This window comes from Sus scrofa, chromosome 15, assembly GCF_000003025.6.
Source record: "Sus scrofa isolate TJ Tabasco breed Duroc chromosome 15, Sscrofa11.1, whole genome shotgun sequence".
In the NCBI taxonomy this organism is placed as follows: domain Eukaryota; kingdom Metazoa; phylum Chordata; class Mammalia; order Artiodactyla; family Suidae; genus Sus; species Sus scrofa.
This window is the reverse complement of record NC_010457.5, coordinates 21,671,307-21,692,543: the sequence shown is the minus strand read 5'-3', so window position 1 is coordinate 21,692,543 and position 21,237 is coordinate 21,671,307. Positions and strand designations below refer to the sequence as shown.

At 35.1% G+C, this 21,237-nt stretch overlaps 1 protein-coding gene across 1 annotated transcript in view; it reads right to left on the bottom strand.

The window, feature by feature from the left end:
• DPP10 (dipeptidyl peptidase like 10) overlaps positions 1 to 21,237 on the bottom strand; it is a 646,290-nt gene that overhangs the window by 319,446 nt on the left and 305,607 nt on the right. The window contains 2 exon segments of the mRNA XM_021075451.1: positions 15,357 to 15,394; positions 15,397 to 15,450. Of these exon segments, the coding sequence (XP_020931110.1) occupies positions 15,357 to 15,394; positions 15,397 to 15,450 (92 nt within the window).

Sequence of the window (21,237 nt, the reverse complement as noted above, 5' to 3'; positions counted from 1 at the left end):
GGATCCTGCATTGCTGTGGCTCTGGCGTAGGCTGGTGGCTATGGCTCCAATTAGACCCCTAGCCTGGGAACTTCATATGCCGTGGGAGCGGCCCAAGAAATAGCAAAAAAAGAAAAAAAAAAAATCCCAATACACACATACACACACAACACAGCACCACTTATGTTTAATTTATTTGGCTATAACTTTCCTCATTACCTAATCTTTTAGTTTATTGACTTACTTGTTTAGTAAAGTCTCTCTTATTCTGGAAAAATAAAACATTAATTTTTCAAATATGTGATGAATTGTATATTATAAAGAAGCTTCTTTTATCCAAGACCCCCTATTGGATATCCCATAGGGGTTATCTCCCACAGGGTTTAAATGATCATGGAATGAGCATCAGGAAAGATTTTACAAAGCCAGTTGACCTTAAATGGATGGGCGGATGGGAATGGTTACTATATAGAATAAAAAGGAAGAGAAGATCAAGAGAAGGTAGAAAAGAAGGCTGATAAAATTGCAGTCAATTATGTGATCCCAAAGATGGCTCTCTTGCTCTGCCTGACCACAAATGGAAGGAACGAGGAAGAGGCAAATAGATTGTTTTTTATCCTGCAGCTCTAAATAAAGCCATGAGGTTTTGTCATAGCCATAACTGCACTTATTTGCAAAGATTTAAAAAATCACACCTTTTATTTTTTCATGTTCACTTTTCTTAGCTACACAACTACTTAGCACAAGTGCTTGAATTATATTACTTTGTGATAGCTAGGACATTCATGTTGTATAAACTTAATAGATGGTCTCTTTTTTTTATTTTGGCAACACACATTTTATTGATACTTGACTATTTTATTAAAACAAACAAACAAAAAAACAGAGTTCCCTTCATGGCACAATGGAAACAAATCTGACTAGAATCCATGAAGATATGGATTCAATCCCTGGCCTCACTGAGTGGGTTAAAGATTCAGCATTGCCAGGAGCTGTGGTGTAGGTCACAGATGCAGCTTGGATCCCACTTTTCTGTGGCTGTGGTGTAGGCCAGTGGCTACAACTCTGATTCAACCCCTATCCTGGGAACTTCCATATGCTGCAGATGCAGCCCTAAAATGCAAAGCAAACAAATGAACAAACAAACAAAACCCTTCAATGCAGAAAATGTCATAGTACGAGTAGACAATTTCTAGGACTATTGAATTAGTTCTTACTAGCCCATGAAGAATGCCTCACATATATCTATTGTTCAGTAAGTGTGAACAGCCAAATTAATATCATATTGATTTGCATCTGAGTCTGTATACTAAAACCTTTAAGTTTTTTTTATTTTTAATGGAATATGAAAACAAATGGCCTTTATATTCTATTAATAACTTAAAAAAAAAACAAACGAACAGGGCCAGCAAGGTGACTTTGAGAAGAATGTCAGTATTCTGCCATTCAAAAATACAACAAATTAGTAAAGCATATTAGTAAAGCATAGGCTGGAGAAAGAAGTTAAGGGATATTGTAAATTGCATATTTATGCAAATCATTCCATTGAAGTTCAGTTATGCTAATCTGATTCTTCAAATTGTCTCAATGTTTTCTAATCACAATATTTCAAACATATTTTTCTCCTAAATTGTGCTATTACATTCAGAAAAAAAATGTAATGCACTAAATGCAATGTGATAAAGAATATAGTATATAGAAAGAAGTTCAAAGTTATGAAGTCTAAAAAATATCATGTTAGAATTTCTGTATAAGTTTTCCTAATCATGGCCTAATATAATTTGTTCAATATAACGCTTGCAAGATAAGTTGACCAGATTTATGCAGTAGAAAATTACTTAAGTTCATTGTTGCTGTGATATTGCATCAGGTAAATATTAGAGAGTAGACATAATTAACAGAGTTAATATTTTAAAATATGATATGGATATTTGAAGTATTTGTATCAGTAATATAATTTTATATCTGGCATAGGCCAGGAGATGGCTACTAAGAACTTTGTAATTTTTGTATTTTTAAAAAGAAGAGAAAATGTAGTGAACAATATTGCTTTATAAAAAATTAAATTTTAACCTGGTTGAATCTGCTTTAAAATGAGAAAAATTAGGAAAATACTAGTGAGTAAAGATTCAGTTTTCTTGAGAGGTGATCAATTTTTCTTACAGATCAAAGACCCATTTAAAATTTATTTGACATCATTAGTTTAGCATTACAATTAATAATCCTGAAAACGAGAGAATATAGGTTAGCAACTAAAAAGAAATTTATTTGTTGAGATTTAATATATTCTGAAATATTCTCCAATAGTACCAAATTTGATATCTATTTTCTCCTATTTTCTATTTTTGATTAAATTATTGTATATAAATATAGCATTTATTTATTTTTATCTAAATGGATGTTGAATGCACAAAATTAGATTATTAATAAATTTTGTCTCTTGAAAAAGTGTCATTCATAATTGATTTAGCCAATAATAATACAGATGCCCAGTTAAACTTGAATATCAGATAAAAAACAAATATTTGGTAATATATGAAAATAATGACAAGCAATGTAAATGAAGATAGCATAAAAGAATGGAATATCATATAAAAATTAGTGAACTACAGCTAAATATAAATATGCATGAATCAGTAACAGAATGCTAAGTGATAAAAGGACATACAAGAATTTCATGGACTGCCTGATGCCACTCTTAAAAGTTCAAAACCAACTAAGACTAAAAAATATGTCATTTAGGCAAATATATACAAATATATTAATATATTATATAAATATATATACATAAAACCAAACGGAGTTAGATATTCACCAGAAACTCAAGGATATAAAAATAATTTCCAGAGTAATTCGTTTAAAATTTGAGTTTTCCTTTATTAAATTTGTGCTTCAATGGTCCAATGTTAAAGTTCATCTTTATTGTTTACATTATCAGAAATATCTATTAATAGACTCTAAGCTCAGCTGAGGGGAACAGCAGTTGTTTGAAACTATGACTGAACGGACTTTTGTGTTCCTGTTTCCTGAGGCACATGTGGAACCATGTTCTTCTTTCTGGTATAAATACCCAAGGATGAATGTGTGGGTTGTAGGACATGTTACTGTTCTACTTGATGCAAAATAATAAAACTATTACTCTAAGTAGAAACACAAATTTCACTCCCACTAACAAGGTGTAAGAGACCTGTTCTCCACATTCTTTCCAATTCTTTGCAAATTCAGAGTTTAACTTTGCCAATGGGGTAGGTGCAAAATACGATCCCTTTGTTGACCACCATTTTTCTGTTTGTGAAATATGTTAAGCATTTATTTATTTGTTTATCAAGGATAGATGTTTCTTTTTGAACAGTATATTCATATATTTTGCTTTTTTCAGTTAAATTGGAAGAGTTTTTCATGTTAATTACATACTAATACTTTTCAGTTAATTAATGCTTTTTACCTCACCTTTATCATTTACCACTTGGCATTCTTTAGTATGCTAAAATATTTGTCTATGTACTCTGATTTTAACATGAGATTATAATAGATACAGGGTACAAACAGCAGAATTTACAGAATAAGGCAATTCAGCGGGATAATCTGAATATACAATTAATTTGAGAAATCAAAGAATAATAAGATTCAGATTTTTAGTTTGAACTTCAGTGTGTCTTAAGTGTATTAACAAGTGGATTATTATTCCACATAGTCAGGACTTAAGATATCAATTCTTCATTTCTTCTCATTTGTCAGTATCCATTTAATAAGTGGAGATATCATAAATGGCCCTTATTTGCTAAAGCAAAGAGAAAGAGTAAAGTAAAAGAGTAATTTCTACTTCCCTGGTAGTGAAGAATTTCTGCTTAATTGAGAAAAAAATAAGACCTGAAATATCAAGTCAAATGCAGTGGAATGACAATAAGGAACAGTCAGTGGTTACCTTCAGATACAGTGTCTTGAGCCCAAATCCCCAACTCTAAACTAAGAAAACAATTTTCTATTCTCACCTCATAGTCACAGTTGAAACACTGCAGAGTCCTCTCAACTGTGCTTAGAAATTCTGTTAGTCGCCAAAAATACATGGATAAATTCAAAAAATTGTTTCCAGGGCAAATTAGTTTGAGTTGTCATTTACTAATATTGCATTTTAATGGCCCAAAGCCAGAAGTTATTTTTTTTAATCAATGATTTTTTTTTCTTTATAGCTGGTTTATAGTGTTCTGTCAATTTTCTACTGTACAGCATGGTGACCCAGTCACACATACTTGTATACATTCCTTTTTCTCACATTATCATGCTCCATCATAAGTAACTAGACATAGTTCCCAGTGATACACAGCAGGATCTCATTGCTTATCCATTCCAAAGGCAATAGTGTGCATGTATTAACCCCAAATTCTCAGTCCATCCCACTCCCTTACCCTCCCCCTTGGCAATTACAAGCCTGCTCTCCATGTGCATGATTTTCTTTTCTGTGAAAAGGTTCATTTGTGTTGTATATTAGATTCCAGTTATAAGTGATATCATATAGTTAGTATCTGTCTTTCTCTTTCTGACTTACTTCAATCAGTATGAGGGTCTCTAGTTCCATCCATGTTGCTACAAATGGCATTATTTTGTTCTTTTTATGGCTGAGTAGTATTCCATTGTGTATATATACCACATCTTCTTAATCCATTCATCTGTCAATGGACATTTAGGTTTCCATGTCTTGGCTATTGTGAATAGTACTGCAATGAACATGCAGGTGCATGTGTCTTTTTTAAGGAAAGTTTTGTCCAGATATATGTCCAAGAGTGGGATTGCTGGGTCATATGGTAGTTCTATATGTAGATTTCTAAGGTACCTCCATACTGTTTTTCTTAGTAGTTGTATCAATTTACATTTCTACCAACAGTACAGGAGGGCTCCCTTTTCTCCACACCCCCTCCAGCATTTGTTATTTGTGGACTTATTAATGATGGCCATTCTGACAGGTGTGATGTGGTACCTCACAGTAGTTTTGATTTGTATTTCTCTAATAATCTGTGATGTTGAACATTTTTTCATGTGCTTATTGGCCATTTGTATGTCTTCTTTGGAGAAAGGTCTATTCAAGTCTTTGCCCATTTTTCAGTTGGGTTGTTGGCTTTTTTGCTTTTGAGCTGTATAAGTTGTTTGTATACTTTCAAAATTAATGCCTTGTTAGTTACATTGTTTGAAATTATTTTCTCCCATTCTGTAAGCTATCTTTTTTTTTATGGTTTTTTGCTTTGCAAAAGCTTGTCCATTTGATTAGGTCCCATTGGCTTATTTTTGCTTTTATTTCTGTTGCTTTGGGAGACTGACCTGAGAAAATAGGCATAAGGTTGATGTCAGAGAATGTTTTGCCTATGTTCTCTTCCAGGAGTTTGATGGTTTCTTGTCTTATATTTAAGTCTTTAAGCCATTTAGAGTTTATTTTTGTGCATGGTATGAGGGTGTGTTCCAGTTTCATTGATTTACATGTGGCTGTCCAGTGTTCCCAGCAGCATTTGCTGAAAAGACTGTCTTTTTCCCATTTTATATTCTTGCCTGCTTTTTTGAAGATTAATTGATCATAGGTGTCTGGATTTATTTCTGGGTTCTCTATTCTGTTCCATTGGTCTGTATGTCTGTTTTGGTACCAGTACCACACTGTCTTGATTACTGTGGCTTTGTAATATTGCTTGAAGTCTGGGAGGGTTATGCCTCCCAAAGCCAGAAGTTATTTATTGAATTTTCCCTTCTCATTAAATTTAACTAATAGTTAATATTTTTATGAAATGTTTAGAATGATTAGATCAATCTGTTTAGAGCACATTTTTAAATAAAATGTCCAGATAAAGGTCAAATTAAGCCCAAGGCAGGAAGAATATGTTCAGTTTGCCTGTTTCTTTTCCTTATTCATTTTATTTCACTTTGAAAAGTGAGGGAAAAGTTAAGGCATGTATTTCCAACATTTTATAGGGCAGATCGTTTTTTTATTAATTAGGTATTTATAGCTAAATGAGTTTGTTTTAGACATTTACTCACAAACCCTCCCATTGTTCTTCATTTACTAACATACATTATTTATTCCTTCTTCCATCAGTTAACAATAGCTACAGGTCTAATAAGATATTTGAAATTCAAAAGAATCTTTCACTAGACTTTTCAAATGGTGATGAATGAATGGTTCCAGTGAAGTTCAGGCTAAGTAGAAATGAGTAAAGAAAAAATGTTGTTGCAGATGGATATTGCATGCAAGTCCTAATTTTTGAAGCTGATACAAAGGAATTTAGGGAAAAAATGGGAGTCAATTGTCAATGCACCTATGACAAGATAATGCTTAATGTCACTCATAATCAAATAATTGCAAATCAATATAATGATTGCGTGCTATTTTTTCATCAGCCAAATTGATAATAGTTAAAATGTCAGCAATACTTAGTGATAGTCTGAGTATATTAACAAGCAATACTATTGGTGGATCTGATTAAGCCAATTTGATACTATTTATTACATTTCAAATTGACATTTCTTTTGGTCCAACAATAGTAGTGCTATGAATTTAGCTTATAGATATATTTCAAAAATGGTTGCCAAGTGTATTTACAGGAATATAATGGGAAATGAATATATGACAGTGAATTATGCAAAGGTGTTCCATGTACCCTTAAAAGATATTAGAGAAAAACAAAAGGGTTCTTATAAAAAGATATTCAAGTTATTAAGTAGATAAAAAAGTATTCCATGCTGTTTAAATTAAATACTCACACAGACATGTGCATCGCTGCCCTGAAAAAGGAGTACTGAGTGCTATGGAGGAAAACTTTTATTTTTATTGTATATACATACATACCACCACTGTGCAAAAGAATTTTCTGTGATAATGGAAAGGCTCTGTATGAGCATTAGCTAATATGGTAGATACTGGTTCCATTTGGATATACTGAATGTTTCAAATGTGGCTGTTATGACTAAAAAATGGATTTTTAAATTATATGTTATTTTAATTAACTTAAATAATTAAAATTAATTTTTTAATCTGAAAATAAATTTAAATAGCCATATGTGGTTAGTGACTGTCATATTGGATAGTTCAATATACTATATATATTTCCAAACATGTTTTCACTATATTGTTCTCAAAAATGTCAATGAGGGTGATTAAGAATAATATTTATAGTCAATTATACTGTATTTTACCAAATATCAAATCTTGATTTTAATGGATATATATATATAAATTTACATATATATGTATGTGTGTGTGTGTGTGTGTGTGTGTATAAAATGGGACATAAACAAGGATAAAACCTTACAATTTTAAAAACAGTATTCAACTGAATGAGAGCTTATTAAAATAAATGCTGCTAACAGAGATAACTCTAATGAGAGTTATCTTGCTTTTTTGTAAAAAATTAATATATAAGTGTATACCTAAAAATGCAAGATTAATGATAGAGTAATTATAGATGGAGTATGAATTGAACCTTTATTTACTATTTCATTTATAAAGAATAGAATGTGTAGATGGAACATAACAAAATCTTAAAGGCAATTGATGAAAAACTCACAGTTCACATCATACTCAACAGTGAAAAGCTGAAAGCCTTTCCTCTAAAATCAGGAACAAGACAAGGATGTCCACACTCACTGTTTCCAGTTTACATAGTATTGGAAGACCTAGACACAGCAATCAGACAAGAAAAAGAAAGAAAAGGCATCCAAATTGGAAGAGAATGAATAAAGCTGTCACTATTTGCAGATTACATGATCTTGTATATAGAAAACTTGAAGTATCCACCAAAACCAATTAGAATTAGTAAATGAATTCAGAAAGATGCAGGATACAAAAATAATATAAATAAATCTGTTTATTTTTCTATAAAAAAAGCAATCCCATTTAACATCACAGTTAAAAGAATAAAATGCCTAGGTATAAACTTAACCATGGAAGTGAAGGATCTTTACTGTGAAAACTATAAAACACTGATGAAGAAAATTAAAAATGATACAAGGAAATGAAAAGATATCCAATGTTCAAGAATCAGAAGAATTAATGTTAAAATTCCCATAGTACCCAAAACAATTTACAGATTTAATGGAATCCCTATAAAAATACCTATGACATTTTTCATAGCACTAGAACAAATAATCCTAAAATTTATATGGAATCACAAAAGACCTCAAATTGTCAAGGCAACCTTGAGAAAAAAGACAAACCTGGAAGTACCATGCTCCCTGACTTCAGACCATATTACAAAGCTAAGCAATCATAACAGCATGACACTGGCACAAAAGCAGGTACACACATCAATGGAAGAGCATAAGAGCCCAGAAATAAACCCACACACTTAAGGTCAATTAATCTACAACAAAGGAAACAAGAATATGCAATGAAGAAAGACAGTCTCTTCAATAAGTGATGCCGGGAAAACTGAACAGCCACATGTGAAGAATCGAAATTAGAACATTTTCTCATACCATATACAAAAATAAACTCAAAATGGATTAAAGACCTAAGTGTAAAATCTAAAACCATAAAAATCCTAGGAAAAAACAAAAAACAAAAACCTATGCAGAACACTCTTTGACAGAAATTGTAGCAATATATTTTGGAGATCTGTCTCCTCAGGCAAAGGAAACAAAAGCAAAAACAAACAAAGGGGACCAACTGAATGTAAATGAAACAATTGACAAGATGGAAGGGCAGTCTACTGAATGGGAAAAAAAACACTTGCAAATGATATGACTGATAAAGACTTAACATCCAAATATATATATACTGTATTTCCTTTCAAATATTCATGTTTCTGGTTATGGCTTTTTTTTTTTTCTCTCTTTTTCACTTAGAGCAGGCTCATTAACATTTCTTATGAAGCTGGTTTGGTAATGCTGAACTGTTAACTTTTGATCTCTCCTTCAAATCTGAATGAAAGTGTTGCCAGGTAGAGTTTCCTTGGTTGTAGGTTTTTCACTTTCTTTAAGTATATCATACAGAGTTTCTGCTGAAAATTTATCTGACAGGCAAATGAGTGTTCCCTTGTACATAACTTGTTGGTTCACTGCTTTTAATATTCCTCTTTTTATCTTTTTTATTAGAGTTGATTTATAATTGTTCCTTCAATTTCTGCTGTACAGCAAAGTGACCCAGCCACACAAACACAGTCTTTTTTTTTTTTTTCATATTATCTTCCTTCACATTCTAACCCAAGAGACTGAGCACAGTTTCCTGTACTGTAAAGTAGGATCCCATTACTTACCTGTTCTAAATGTAATCTGCCTTTTTAATTTCAGTGTGTCTTGGTATGTTCCTCTTTTCATTTTTTTCTTTTTCTTTTTTTGCTTTCTAGGGCCGCACTTGTGGCATATGGAGGTTCTCAGGCTAGGGGTTGAATCAAGGTACAGCTGCCGGCCTATGCCACAGCCACAGCAACACAGGATCCAAGCCATGGCTGTGACCTATACCACAGCTCCTGGCAATGCTGGATCCTTAACCCATTGAGTGAGGCCAGGGATCAAACCTGCAACCTCAGGATTGGTTCCTCGTCAGATTTGTTTCCACTGCGTCATAACAGGAACTCCAATATGCTCCTCTTTGAGGTGATTCTACTTGGGACTCTCTGTGGTTCCTGCACATGGATGTGTGTTACCCAGTTTAGGGGAATTTTAAGCTATTATGTCTTCAAATATGTTCTTTGCCCTTTTCTCTCTCTCCTATGCCTAGGACCCCTATATAATGCAATGTTACTATGCTTGATATTGCCCCAGAGATCTCTTAAACTGTCCTTACTCTTTTTACTCTTCATTTTTTTCTTTTTCTTCTGTTCACTGTTAGTGATTTCCATGACTTGGTCTTCCAACTTGCTGATCCATTCCTCTATATTATTTAATCTATTGTTTATTCTTTGAGTGTATTTTTAATTTCAGTACTGGATTCTTCATCTCTATTTATTCCTTCTTCATATTATAACTCTGGTAAAAACTTATAACTTCTCACTCTGTTCATTAACTCATTTCCTAAGTTCTTTGATTATCTTTATTATCACTACCTTGAACTCTTTATCTGTTAGATTGCATATCTCCACTTCCCTTTGTTCTTTTTCTTTGTTCCTTTGTTTGGAACATGCTTTCTGTTACTTCATTTTGCCCAATTTGCTTTTTTTATTTCTATGCATCTGATATGTTGGTTATGATTCCTGATCTTGGAGAAGTGGCCTTTTTGGGAGACATTTTTGCATCTCAGCAGCCCTGCTCTGGTCACCAGAGCTACATACTTTAGGGCTGCCCCCTATGTGGGCTATATGGGTTCTTATATTATGGTGGGCTGACAACTGAGGGCAGTCTGGTAAGCCCAGCTGACTCCTGGTCCAGCTGGTTTCCAGGCCCTGAATTGTTCAGAGGCTGCCAGCCACTGATTGATAATACCAGGCCACAAGGTGGCTGACTGTGGAACCCCAGAGGGTCCCAGGGCTAGAACTGGCTCACTAGTGGGCAGAGCTAGGTTCTGGGTAAATGGTTTGGGGGCTGAGGTTCCTGGACCTAGTGTTGGTCTGCTGATGGGTTGGGTCAGTTCTGACATGGCTGTCTGAGGGTTCTAACTGTCATAGATCTGCTGCTGTCTCACTGATTAGTGCGGCTGCATAATGATGTGGCTGGCTGAAGAGTAAAAGGTATCTTAGAGCTGGCGTTGTCCTACTGGTGGGCAGTGCTGAGGCCAGTGCAGGGGTCAGCTAGGGTTGGTATTGACCACTGGTAGGCAGGATCATGGTCCAGAAGGACCCTGGTTTTTGCTCTCTGGGGAGGCAATGTCAAGTCCTGAGGTCTCTGGTTGCAGGGTCTTGGGTGTCCCAAAACTGTTATAAGCACACTGGTTGGTGGGGCTGGATCCTAAGGCTACTGAGTGAGGAGCCCAAGGTGCCCTAGATTAGGAGGTGGGAAAGGCAAGAGACCAGGGTTCCTAGGGATGATGCTGGCTTGCTGGAGTGTAGGTTGTGTCTTAAAAAGGCAAGCTATGAGGCTGCAGTGGACCTGGGTCCATTGTCTATTCACTGGTGATCAGAATTGGGATCCAAAAATCCCATGGCTGGTGCTCATACAACAGTGTAAAGCATGATCCTGGGGTTACTGCCATCCTGCTAGCAGGCAGAGCTGTGTCCCAGGATGTAGGTGTCCCAGAGTAGGTGTAAGACTGCTGATGGATGAGACTGGTCCCAAAGCTAGACCTGGCCAGTGGGTGGGACCAGGTCCCAGAGAGTTTGGGGAATCATTCTCATCTGGGATTGAGGGAGCTAAGTCTCAAGGTCTCTGGCTTCAGGGCCCTGCAGGTCCTGGGTCTAGTGCCTATGTACTGGTATGTGTGTCTGGTGGACGACTGTGTCCACAGGCAGCTATGGGCTCAGGGGAGCCTGCTGGTATGTGGGGCTACTGCAAAGCTAGCTGCTTGGCCTGAAGAGTTCAACTAGGTGCAGACAGGCTTGTAGGTAGGGGCAGGGCTGGGTCTCCAGGTTAAGAAGCTGTAGAGAGGATTTCAAAATATCCCTTGACAGCATCAGTGACAACATGGTAGAAAGAGCTTCCTAAAATGACTGCTGCCAGAGTCTATATCCTCAGGGTAAGTTGCAGTTGCCCCTGCCTTTCCAGGAGACTCTCCAAGATCAGCAGGTAGATCTGACCCAGGATCCTTTCACTGTTTCTGCCCTGAGTCCTGGAGTGTGTGAGATTGGTATGTGTCCTTCCATAGTGGAGTTTCTATTTCCCACAGTCCTCCAGGTCTCCTGAAATAAGCCTCTCTGCCCTTCAGAGCCCTATATTTTGGGGGCACCTCTTCTTGCTCCAGTACCCACTGCATAGTCCAATATGGGACCCAGACCCATTGCTCCTTGGAAAGAACCTCTGCGATTGTAATTGGGAAGATCTTTTCTGATAGGTTCTAGTTTGTATCATCAATAGTTATTCTGTAAGTAGCTGTAATTTTGGTGTGCCCATGGAAGGAGGTCAGCTAAGGGTCTACCTCCATTGCCTTCTTCGTATGCCTTTCTGAGGCTAGATTTTTAACAAATAAATTTACTATGATTATAGTCAGCATGTGAAACCACCTGGCTGGTCAGAAATTTCTGATAACCTTTCTTTATTTCAAATTTTAAGAGGTGATATTTTGGTTGCGTTTATTCAACAATTGTTTGCTTGTGCATTGCATTTTGTCACGTGGCAACTCTTTCCTCAAATATGAATCAGAAAATGGGAGTTCCCATCGTGGCGCAGTGGTTAACGAATCCGACTAGGAACCATGAGGTTGCGGGTTCGGTCCCTGACCTTGCTCAGTGGGTTAAGGATCTGGTGTTGCCGTGAGCTGTGGTGTAGGTCGCAGACGCGGCTTGGATCCCGCGTTGCTGTGGCTCTGGCGTAGGCTGGTGACTACAGCTCCGATTGGACCCCTAGCCTGAGAACCTCCATATGCCACGGGAGCGGCCCAAAGAAATAACAAAAAGACAAAAAAAAAGAAAAGAAGTTCATTGATTTCTTGGTGGTAGAAAAATTTTATCTATCCCCTCATCTCAAACATTCAGTGTCAGAACAAGTGATAATTAAACAAATAAAAATACTAAAACATGGAGTTCCCAGGGTGGCACAGCAGAAATGAATCCGACTAGTGTCCATGAGGATGCAGGTTCCATCCCTGGCCTCGCTCAGTGGGTTGGGGATCCAACATTGCCATGAACTGTAGGTCACAGATGACTCAGATCCCTTGCTGCTGTGGCTACCGGCTGCTGCAGCTCGGATTCAACCCCTAGCCTGGGAACTTCCATATACTGTAGGTGGGGCCCTAAAAAAACAAACAAACAAACAAACAAAAAAACTATAATAGTATGCAAACCAACTGATGTTTTCTCTATGCATGATAAGTCCATAAATATTCCTTGGTTCTAGTCACACTTACAATTTAGTAGTGACCTGTAAATAAATAGTTGGCCCCAAAAAAGCATAGGTACCATTTTCCTTGGAGTCATACATAAATTTTCACTCTGCTATACATAAGTTTTCACTCTGTTTTATGCTATTTTTAGCATATTTTTAAAAGATTATAGATATTCTATTTCTCTTTCCATATTAGTGCATGAGCTCTTTTTTTTTTTAATCTTATTAATGTTTACACATATGGCCTGGAATAATGTTTCCAATTCCCTCTAATCTCAAAAAGTGATTTAATGGAACTATTTATGACTGTTGGTGTTTTCTGCCAAGACACTGGTGATATTCAAATTATTGGCAGTAGAAAAAATATAGCTAATACTTATGAAACATTTTGCTCATTATGACACTGTGAATGAGCCTTTGTTTGAAATACTTCTGGCTTTATGAGATAACATTTCCAAAGACTTAGAAATGATTGAGAGCAGTTTTGGGTCTAAATCACCTCTTTCACATAACTTCTCTTCAAAAAGTTACATACCCTTTAATTTCTTCCTTCATTAGAAGTCCACCCTATCTCCAGTCCAAGAGAATGCCTTAAGACAATTATTTCAGGAAAATTATTTACTTTTGTTTTATTTTTGACATCCACGGCCAAAATTATTGTTACTCATAATGTCTGCTAACCATGATTACATAGCTAAAAGTGCCTACCATTCATATTTAAAATATATGTAAGCAGGGGAATGACAATGTGGTGTTATCTCAATTTTTAAAATAAATTGGCAGTCGCATTTTTTGCAAAATACGTCTTATTAAACAACAGGCTATTCTGTAATCACATTTTAAGTAATATTTTTTCCTCAATTGCCTTGGTACACTTTTATTACAAAGCTCTTTATAGTAATCTAATCCAATTAATTATAAATATAATTAAAATATTTCTAACTGCTCAATGAAAAAAATCCCTGCAGTATGAATAAAATTTTTATGCTCTAATAAGAAATGTTTTTCCCAAGAGAATGGCATGAGGGTAGAAAGTACCCAGACTTTAGCTTAGCATGAGCTTTAAAAACAAAACTGTTTTTAATAATGCTATCTTAGAGTTAGGAGGAAGAAATTCATCTGGAATCATGGTAATTTGTATTTTTGTTTGCAGTTCTGAGTTAACTAGTTGCAACTGTAAACCACATTCCAATCTTTATTCTCAATCCCCTCCACTGAATTTTGACACCATTAGGGATTATAAATTGCTCAATTATCTGTGTTGTGAGATACATGTCTTTAGGGGGTCTATGCATCTTAGGAGATCAGTAAATTAGAATATTTGTTAAATATGACTTGGTGGTAATTAAGAGTCATGGCCAACATAGAGGGGAGTAAAATAGAGCTCAAAAGAATTTTTAAAAGATTAAAATAAAGCATAAAGATAAAAAGACATTAATCAGCACATTGAGAAAAACTAGAGTTTGGTGTGAAGTACCAAGTATCATCAGCAGAATGGAGTAAAAACCAAAAACATTTGTTTTGTTCTTTTTTGATGTATCACAGAGACTAAGAAAGCAAGGAATAAATGATGAAAAAATACATAATTCATGACCAGAGGGAGTACCTCATTAACCTGTATAAGGCTATGATCAATATGGAGCAGTCCCATAACCAGATATTCATGTACTAAGTATCTATTCCTAACCTAAATGCTTGACCACTAATGGCCTATACTCCCTTTCAAAAATGTTACTTTATAATAGAGAAACAAATACAATAAGGCATTTAATTTTGTTATCCAAATTAGTTTTAATGAAATTAATTTGAATGACTTTAATCTGCAAATAACTAGCATATCCTGTCCTCAATACTGATTACTGCTTCCTAATCATAGCTAAATCTAACCATAAAAGGACTAAATTTATCGCAAAGACAAAGTTCACATATATTTGTAACTTTATAAATGCGTACATTGATACAAAATTAATATTTATTATTTTGATCATTATCAGGCCAAAGATTCTGAAGAAGAAATATGGTACTGATGGAATGCTAAATTATAAAAATAAAACATATCAACCCCTACAAAGTCTACCCTTTACTTCTTTTCTGATCCTAAAAACCAGAACAGAATTAGAAGGAAGTCAGGAAATAAGAAAAGGGGAGAAACTTGCATTAGATTAACCATTTTTTAAAATGTTGGCATTTGTATGACTAAGCTGATGTAGAAAATACTGGAATAAATATTCATCCTGAAGCAAAAGTATTCTTAAAAATATTCATTCATTTACCAAAAAAAGTATAAATAGGAAGAAAACAAAGCAGATGGTCATGAGGGTATTTTGTATCAATAGATCTATTGATTCCAATGACACCCCAGCCCTATCTTTTCACCTGAAAAGCTCTGCAAGTGCTGAAGCTGAAAAAAAGATCATTATGCCACTATGTACACCGAGAGAGCATTCTAAACAATACTGAAATGATTAAAGTAATTATTCATTACTTACAAAAGTTGTGTTTTCCAATAATAATGTGGTAGCATTTGCTCTATATTCAGTTTAATGACATGTCCATTCTCGCTTTTATACACCACATCTGTATCTGCAACAACAGAGATATTAACAATTGACAAACACATTGACTAGGTAATATTATGACTATAGAGGAGATAATGTACATAATAAACAGACACATTAGAAGAGTCGCTGTTAGCCTTTAATAACCTGAGCAGATTTCTCTACTTGGCTCACATAAATCCTCTCCAAAGATCAGGAAGCCCAGCTAACACATGGTCTATTGTGCAATGAAAATAGGGTTAGTGAGAGGGTCACTCAGAGTCTTGGTTTAACAAATGATAATTAAAATATGGGCAATCTGCTGCCCATTCTGAGATGAAAAAGAAGGGACAAAGAGAAGTGCCTCCCATTTCCAAAGCTGATTAGTGATCTGGTTAAACTTGCAACAGGGCTTCTGGTTAGCATAACTCACTCAAAACACTCATGCAGACTTTTTCAAGTATCCAGTTCTACTGCTGTTCAATTCCTGCTCAGCCTCTTTCTCCCTTGGGTGAGAATTAGGCCTCTGATATTTTATCACCAGGGAAATCTCTGTGACTATGTGTACCATTGCATCCACTCTGTCAACTTCAAAGAGAAGGATGTCTTCAATTTAAAGAACTGTATTTCATCAGGATATCTGTTGATTGTATATATTTTTGAATTGAACTCTGCCACATGCATCAGGAAATCAAAGCATCTTAAGAATACTATAGACTGAGTATATTGACCTGAGAGAAAGTGCCAGAAAGGATACTGAGGAGTCAAAAAAGAAGACATCTATATAAATGACATATATATAACATATATTTTATATAGAAAGACATCTACTTGACATACATAATTACATATATATATATATATATAACTCAATATATACATATAAATGTAATTAAAAAAAGATAACCAAATAAAAGCAGTCATGAATGCTTTCTTTTTTGGGGGGTGGAGGATAATCTCCTTTTCTGTTTTATCCGATTTGTACCTTCTCCATGGTATTGCACCTTCCTAACCCCCTGCATATCCTTAGAAAGAAGGGCAATATTAAAAAGGACTGGGCACACTATTCACCGTAAATTAAAGTTATATAAATCATAACTCTCTGAACCTGACTGTCTTCTTCTGCATAATGGTAGTAAACAAGTACTACTTGGTGAGTTGTGAAGATTACGTGGAAATGTCTGACAATTTTAGCAGACGAAGATTTTCTGACCTGGCCTCTAGTTATTTCAAAATTATACAAAGTAACACCCAAAGTTATGATGAGACATAATCAATGCTAAACAGTCTTCAGTGTTCCTTCAGAAGACTGAGAGCCAATGTGACTCTCCTACTAGAGTCAGGGATGGCACAGAAGGCCACTAGTTCTTCCTGACCTTAATCACATGAAGACACTGATATGCTGGAACTGCAGCCAGGGTCACGGGAAAGACAATAGTGTTCTAAGGAAGGAAAAAAAAGACAAAGCTTTCCAAGGTCCTATCTGAGGCATACTTAGGCGAACTGGACAGTCTGTGACCTTTAAAATAAGGCCTTGCATCACCTTCTGAATTTCTTACATCACCTACAAATACATTGGGTTCTTTTTATCATTCGCTTAACCTGCTATCCATCTAATGATATAAGACAAATAGTAGGTTTAAACACACAACAAATACTTATTTTGATTTATAATCTTTACCGCTCTTACCTTTCCTTTCTATCCCATATTTATGGTCATAGCTCAACAGCAACAGTAGTCACCTGGGTTACTCATTCAGCCTTGCCAGCTGACTCTGATCCCCTGCCTTCCTGCTCTTGATTAATGCTTGCTTCAGTCAATAATCCAACTTTAATTGACACACCTCTGTTATCTTTCTTCATAATCTCAATTATCGACCACTTCTTGATATGGATGGACATTGCTATCATAAATTAGAATAAGCAGCATGCCCTAATAAACACCCCTATAATATTTTCACAATAAATTGAAAGAGGATTTTCCTCTTCCACTGCATCATGGAACAAAATACAGCAAAAAACTGCTCAGTGATGAGTTCTTCTCCCAGAGGATTAGCACATTGCAGAATTCTAAATAGGGATCATGTCTGTGAGCTCAGGAAGAAAGAAGGGCCCAGAGAGCAGCTTTAGCATAAATAGTCATTCCTCTTCAATAGACGACATAGAGTAATATATGGCATTAGAGTTTTCATAGAAAGAGGAAACCCTCAGCAGGTGATGCATTGTATCAGGTGGAGGAAGGAAAATTAATTTTTATTTCCTTTAGAATCAAAATTGAAGGAAGTGAAGCTTGTTTGAGAAGATGAAAATGATATATAATATTTGTAAGGTAAACATCATTGGATAACCATTTAGAATTAAAAAAATGCCTATGAAATTTGAGATTTATAAATACCTTAAATCTGCACGCTTACAAATTTTACTATAGAAGTTTTAATGTTGCATTATTGGAAAAAACTTTTTAAATCCACCTGTAACTTTCTAGGTCAATATGTAATACAAACTTCTGCATGAATTATTTTAAAAACATCTAATATCTGACTTCATTAACTCTCTTTAATCTCTTCCTGGCCTTGGAGTTCCCATCATGGCACAGCAGAAACGAATCTAACTAGGAACCATGAGAATACGGTTTCAATCCCTGGCCTGGCTCAACGGGTTAAGGATCCGGCATTGCCATGAGCTGTTGTGTAGGTTGCAAACGTGTTTCGAATCCTGTGTTGATGTGGCTCTGGTGTAGGCCGCAGCAATGCTCCAACTTGACCCCTAGCCTGAGAACCTCCTTATGCCATGAGTGCAGTCTTAAAAAGACAAAAAAAAAAAAAAAAGTATTTTTCTGACCTTTAAAATCTGGTCTTCTGAGTGTCATATTTATCCTACTTTACTATTTGATTTATAATCACTAGTGAAATCTTGCAGTTTTAAAGTTCCTATTATTGCATCAATAAATTACTTTCTGGAAATATATTTCAAAGCTGTCACCTCATATTTTGGTTAATATTAGGTAATGAAATATGAGTGAATCAAATCAATGAGTAAAGTGCATTAACACAGGAAGATTAAGGTAGGTGTACTTGAAACATTCTTAAAATGCTGTTATTATGCATGTCTATATGGTACTTCGATTAAATAATTTTTCTTCCTTTTCATCTCATTGGAAGTTAAGAGTCAATTATCCTGAACACATATTGAATTCATTCATTTTTTTTTAAGGAAAAGATGTGAGAAGAGAGAATCATTGTCTACCTTCTCTATCTGAGATACAAGAATATATTTTTAGTGTCTGCTCCACCACCATCCAAACAATTACTCCTATCATTTCTGTCCAATTCCTTCTTCATAATTTGTCTAGCAAAAGGAAGAACATAGTACTATATTCTAGTTTAAGCTCTTTCAGGGAAAGGCAACCTTTTATTTTACACCTACTCCATACAAATCAGGTAGTAATGCATTTCACATTATAGCTCAGATCTCAACTTGCTACTGAATTTAAGAATTGAGGTCTCTGGATCCATCCCAAAGGTCAGGATCTGCAAACATTAAGATTTTACTTTTAAGGCTTGCGAGTTTTTGACCATGAAGATAAGGCCATAAATCAGTACATAAACTTTTTTTTTTTCAGAAAGTTGCTGATTAGGAATTTATCTGAACCATAAGTTCCTAAAAGTGAGAAAATTTCTAAATTATCAAACAACTGTTTACTTTAGAGTCACTTCAACATGCTTGCCTCTCCGTGTCCACGCATCCTAGGCTGTGACATCATGAAATGCACCCATCTTCAACCAGAACCTCACTTTGAAAGACTTGCCTTAACAATTCAAACCTAGATTTCTAGCCCTATATATAACCCCTAACCCCTCCCCACTAACACTTCCTTCTGGACACTCTAAAACTCTCCAAATGTTGTCCCCCCTGATGGTAGCAGGTAATAAACTCAACTTTGCATATCAGGTTATTCTGGGTGTTGGTGGCTGACAAAATCCACCATTCATAAATATCAATAAATATCAATACAAAGTCATCTTTTAAAAATGTTATTATTGACACTGTAATTATGCAGTTAATTTTGACATGGTAATTTTAATGTTTCAAAATTGATTTGATCTCTCTATCATCCATCCTCAACCTGTGGAAAGAATTTTCAAAAAAGTGGAAGAAATCTTGGCAAACCAATTGCTTGAAACATTTTAATCCAAATATGATTGTTGTCTAAAAAATCTATTTTTAACCTATTTAAAATAAAAATTCTATAGATCCATTTCTTTATATTCATACTCAAAAATTTAAAGAGTAAAACAAATAATGAAATGATTATCGCTGAAAATGCTCAAATCTAGGAACAATCTGCTAAATACCAAGTTCATATTAATTATTTATATATATCAATGGTATATATTTAAATATTGAGCTAATCATATTTGAAACACAAGAGACTCTCAAACATCTCTCCTAAAGAACGGCTCACAAATACGAAAAGAACTTTCCTGAGTTTCCTCATTTCCCTGAGAAAATGGAGGCTATCAGAAATGGCTTCATGTCTTTTTTGTCTACTTCAAAATCTCATTCCATATACACTCTTCTTTTTCTAGAAAGAAATGATCTTTCTCTTTTGAAAAGCAAAAATTGTAATCAACATCAGTATGCCCCATTTTAAAAAATATCTTTAATTTCTACTACCTCTTGCCAGTTACTTGCACTTTTTGTGGTGTATATATTTCCTCTCTGTATTCAAAAATAATAATAATCATCGTCATTGTCACTGTCATTTAGTTCCTTCGCTCTCTCTCAGGCTTTCTTCCCTTCATGATAAACCTTAATAAACCTTTTGTATAAGGGATTTCTGTATTATTCTCGGTGTCCATTATACTTGTAATTCTCCATATCTCCCTGAAGGACAGTTGCAGTTCTCACCCTCCTGAAACAGAAAATTGCCAACACTAACACTGATCTGCAACAACCAAATCCAGTGTGCTCTTCTTCCAGCTTAAGCCTCACCTCACTCAACTCCACAGTGTTGTGACAATTATGACGAGCAGAAAGAAGGACTTTTCCACCTTACTCGACTCTGCAGTGTGTGATAATTATGATGAGCAGAAGTATTTCTGAAATTTTCTCTTAACTTTGAACCATTACTTTGCCCTCGAACTCTTTCTTCAAAATTTTCTATGTGTTCAACACATCCAACTGCTACTAAACAAAGACATCCTTTGAAGCTCAATTCTGTACAAAAGAGAAACAAACTCACAGACTTCAAAACCAATCTTATGGTTTCCATAGGTGAAATTGTTGGTGGAAAGGGAGAATTAGGAGGGCAGGAATAATATATAGGCACTACTGCATAAAATAGATAATTAACAAAAACCTACTGTATAGCACAGGAAAATCTACTCAATAGTTTGTAATAACCTATATGGGAAAAAAGAAGGATATGTTTATATGTATGACTGATTCACTGTGCAGTACACCTGCAACTAAAACAACATTGTAAATCAACTGTACTCCAATAAAATGAAATTTAAAAATTAAGTTAAAGTTAAATTTTTAAAAAAGCTCAATTCTGAACATGTTTTTTTCCCCTCCAATCCTTGTTCTCTGAATGGTCATTTCTACTCATTTCTTCCTATATTGACTCTTTTTTTTTTGCTGTTGTTCTTTTGTCTTTTTAAGGTCACACCCATGGCATATGGAGGTTCCAGGCCAGGGGTAGAATCGGAGCTATAGACGCCAGCCCACACCACAGCCACAGCAATGACAGCAACGCCAGATCTAAGCCGCATCTGTGACCTACTCCACAGCTCACAGCAACACTGGATCATTGACCCACTGAGCAAGG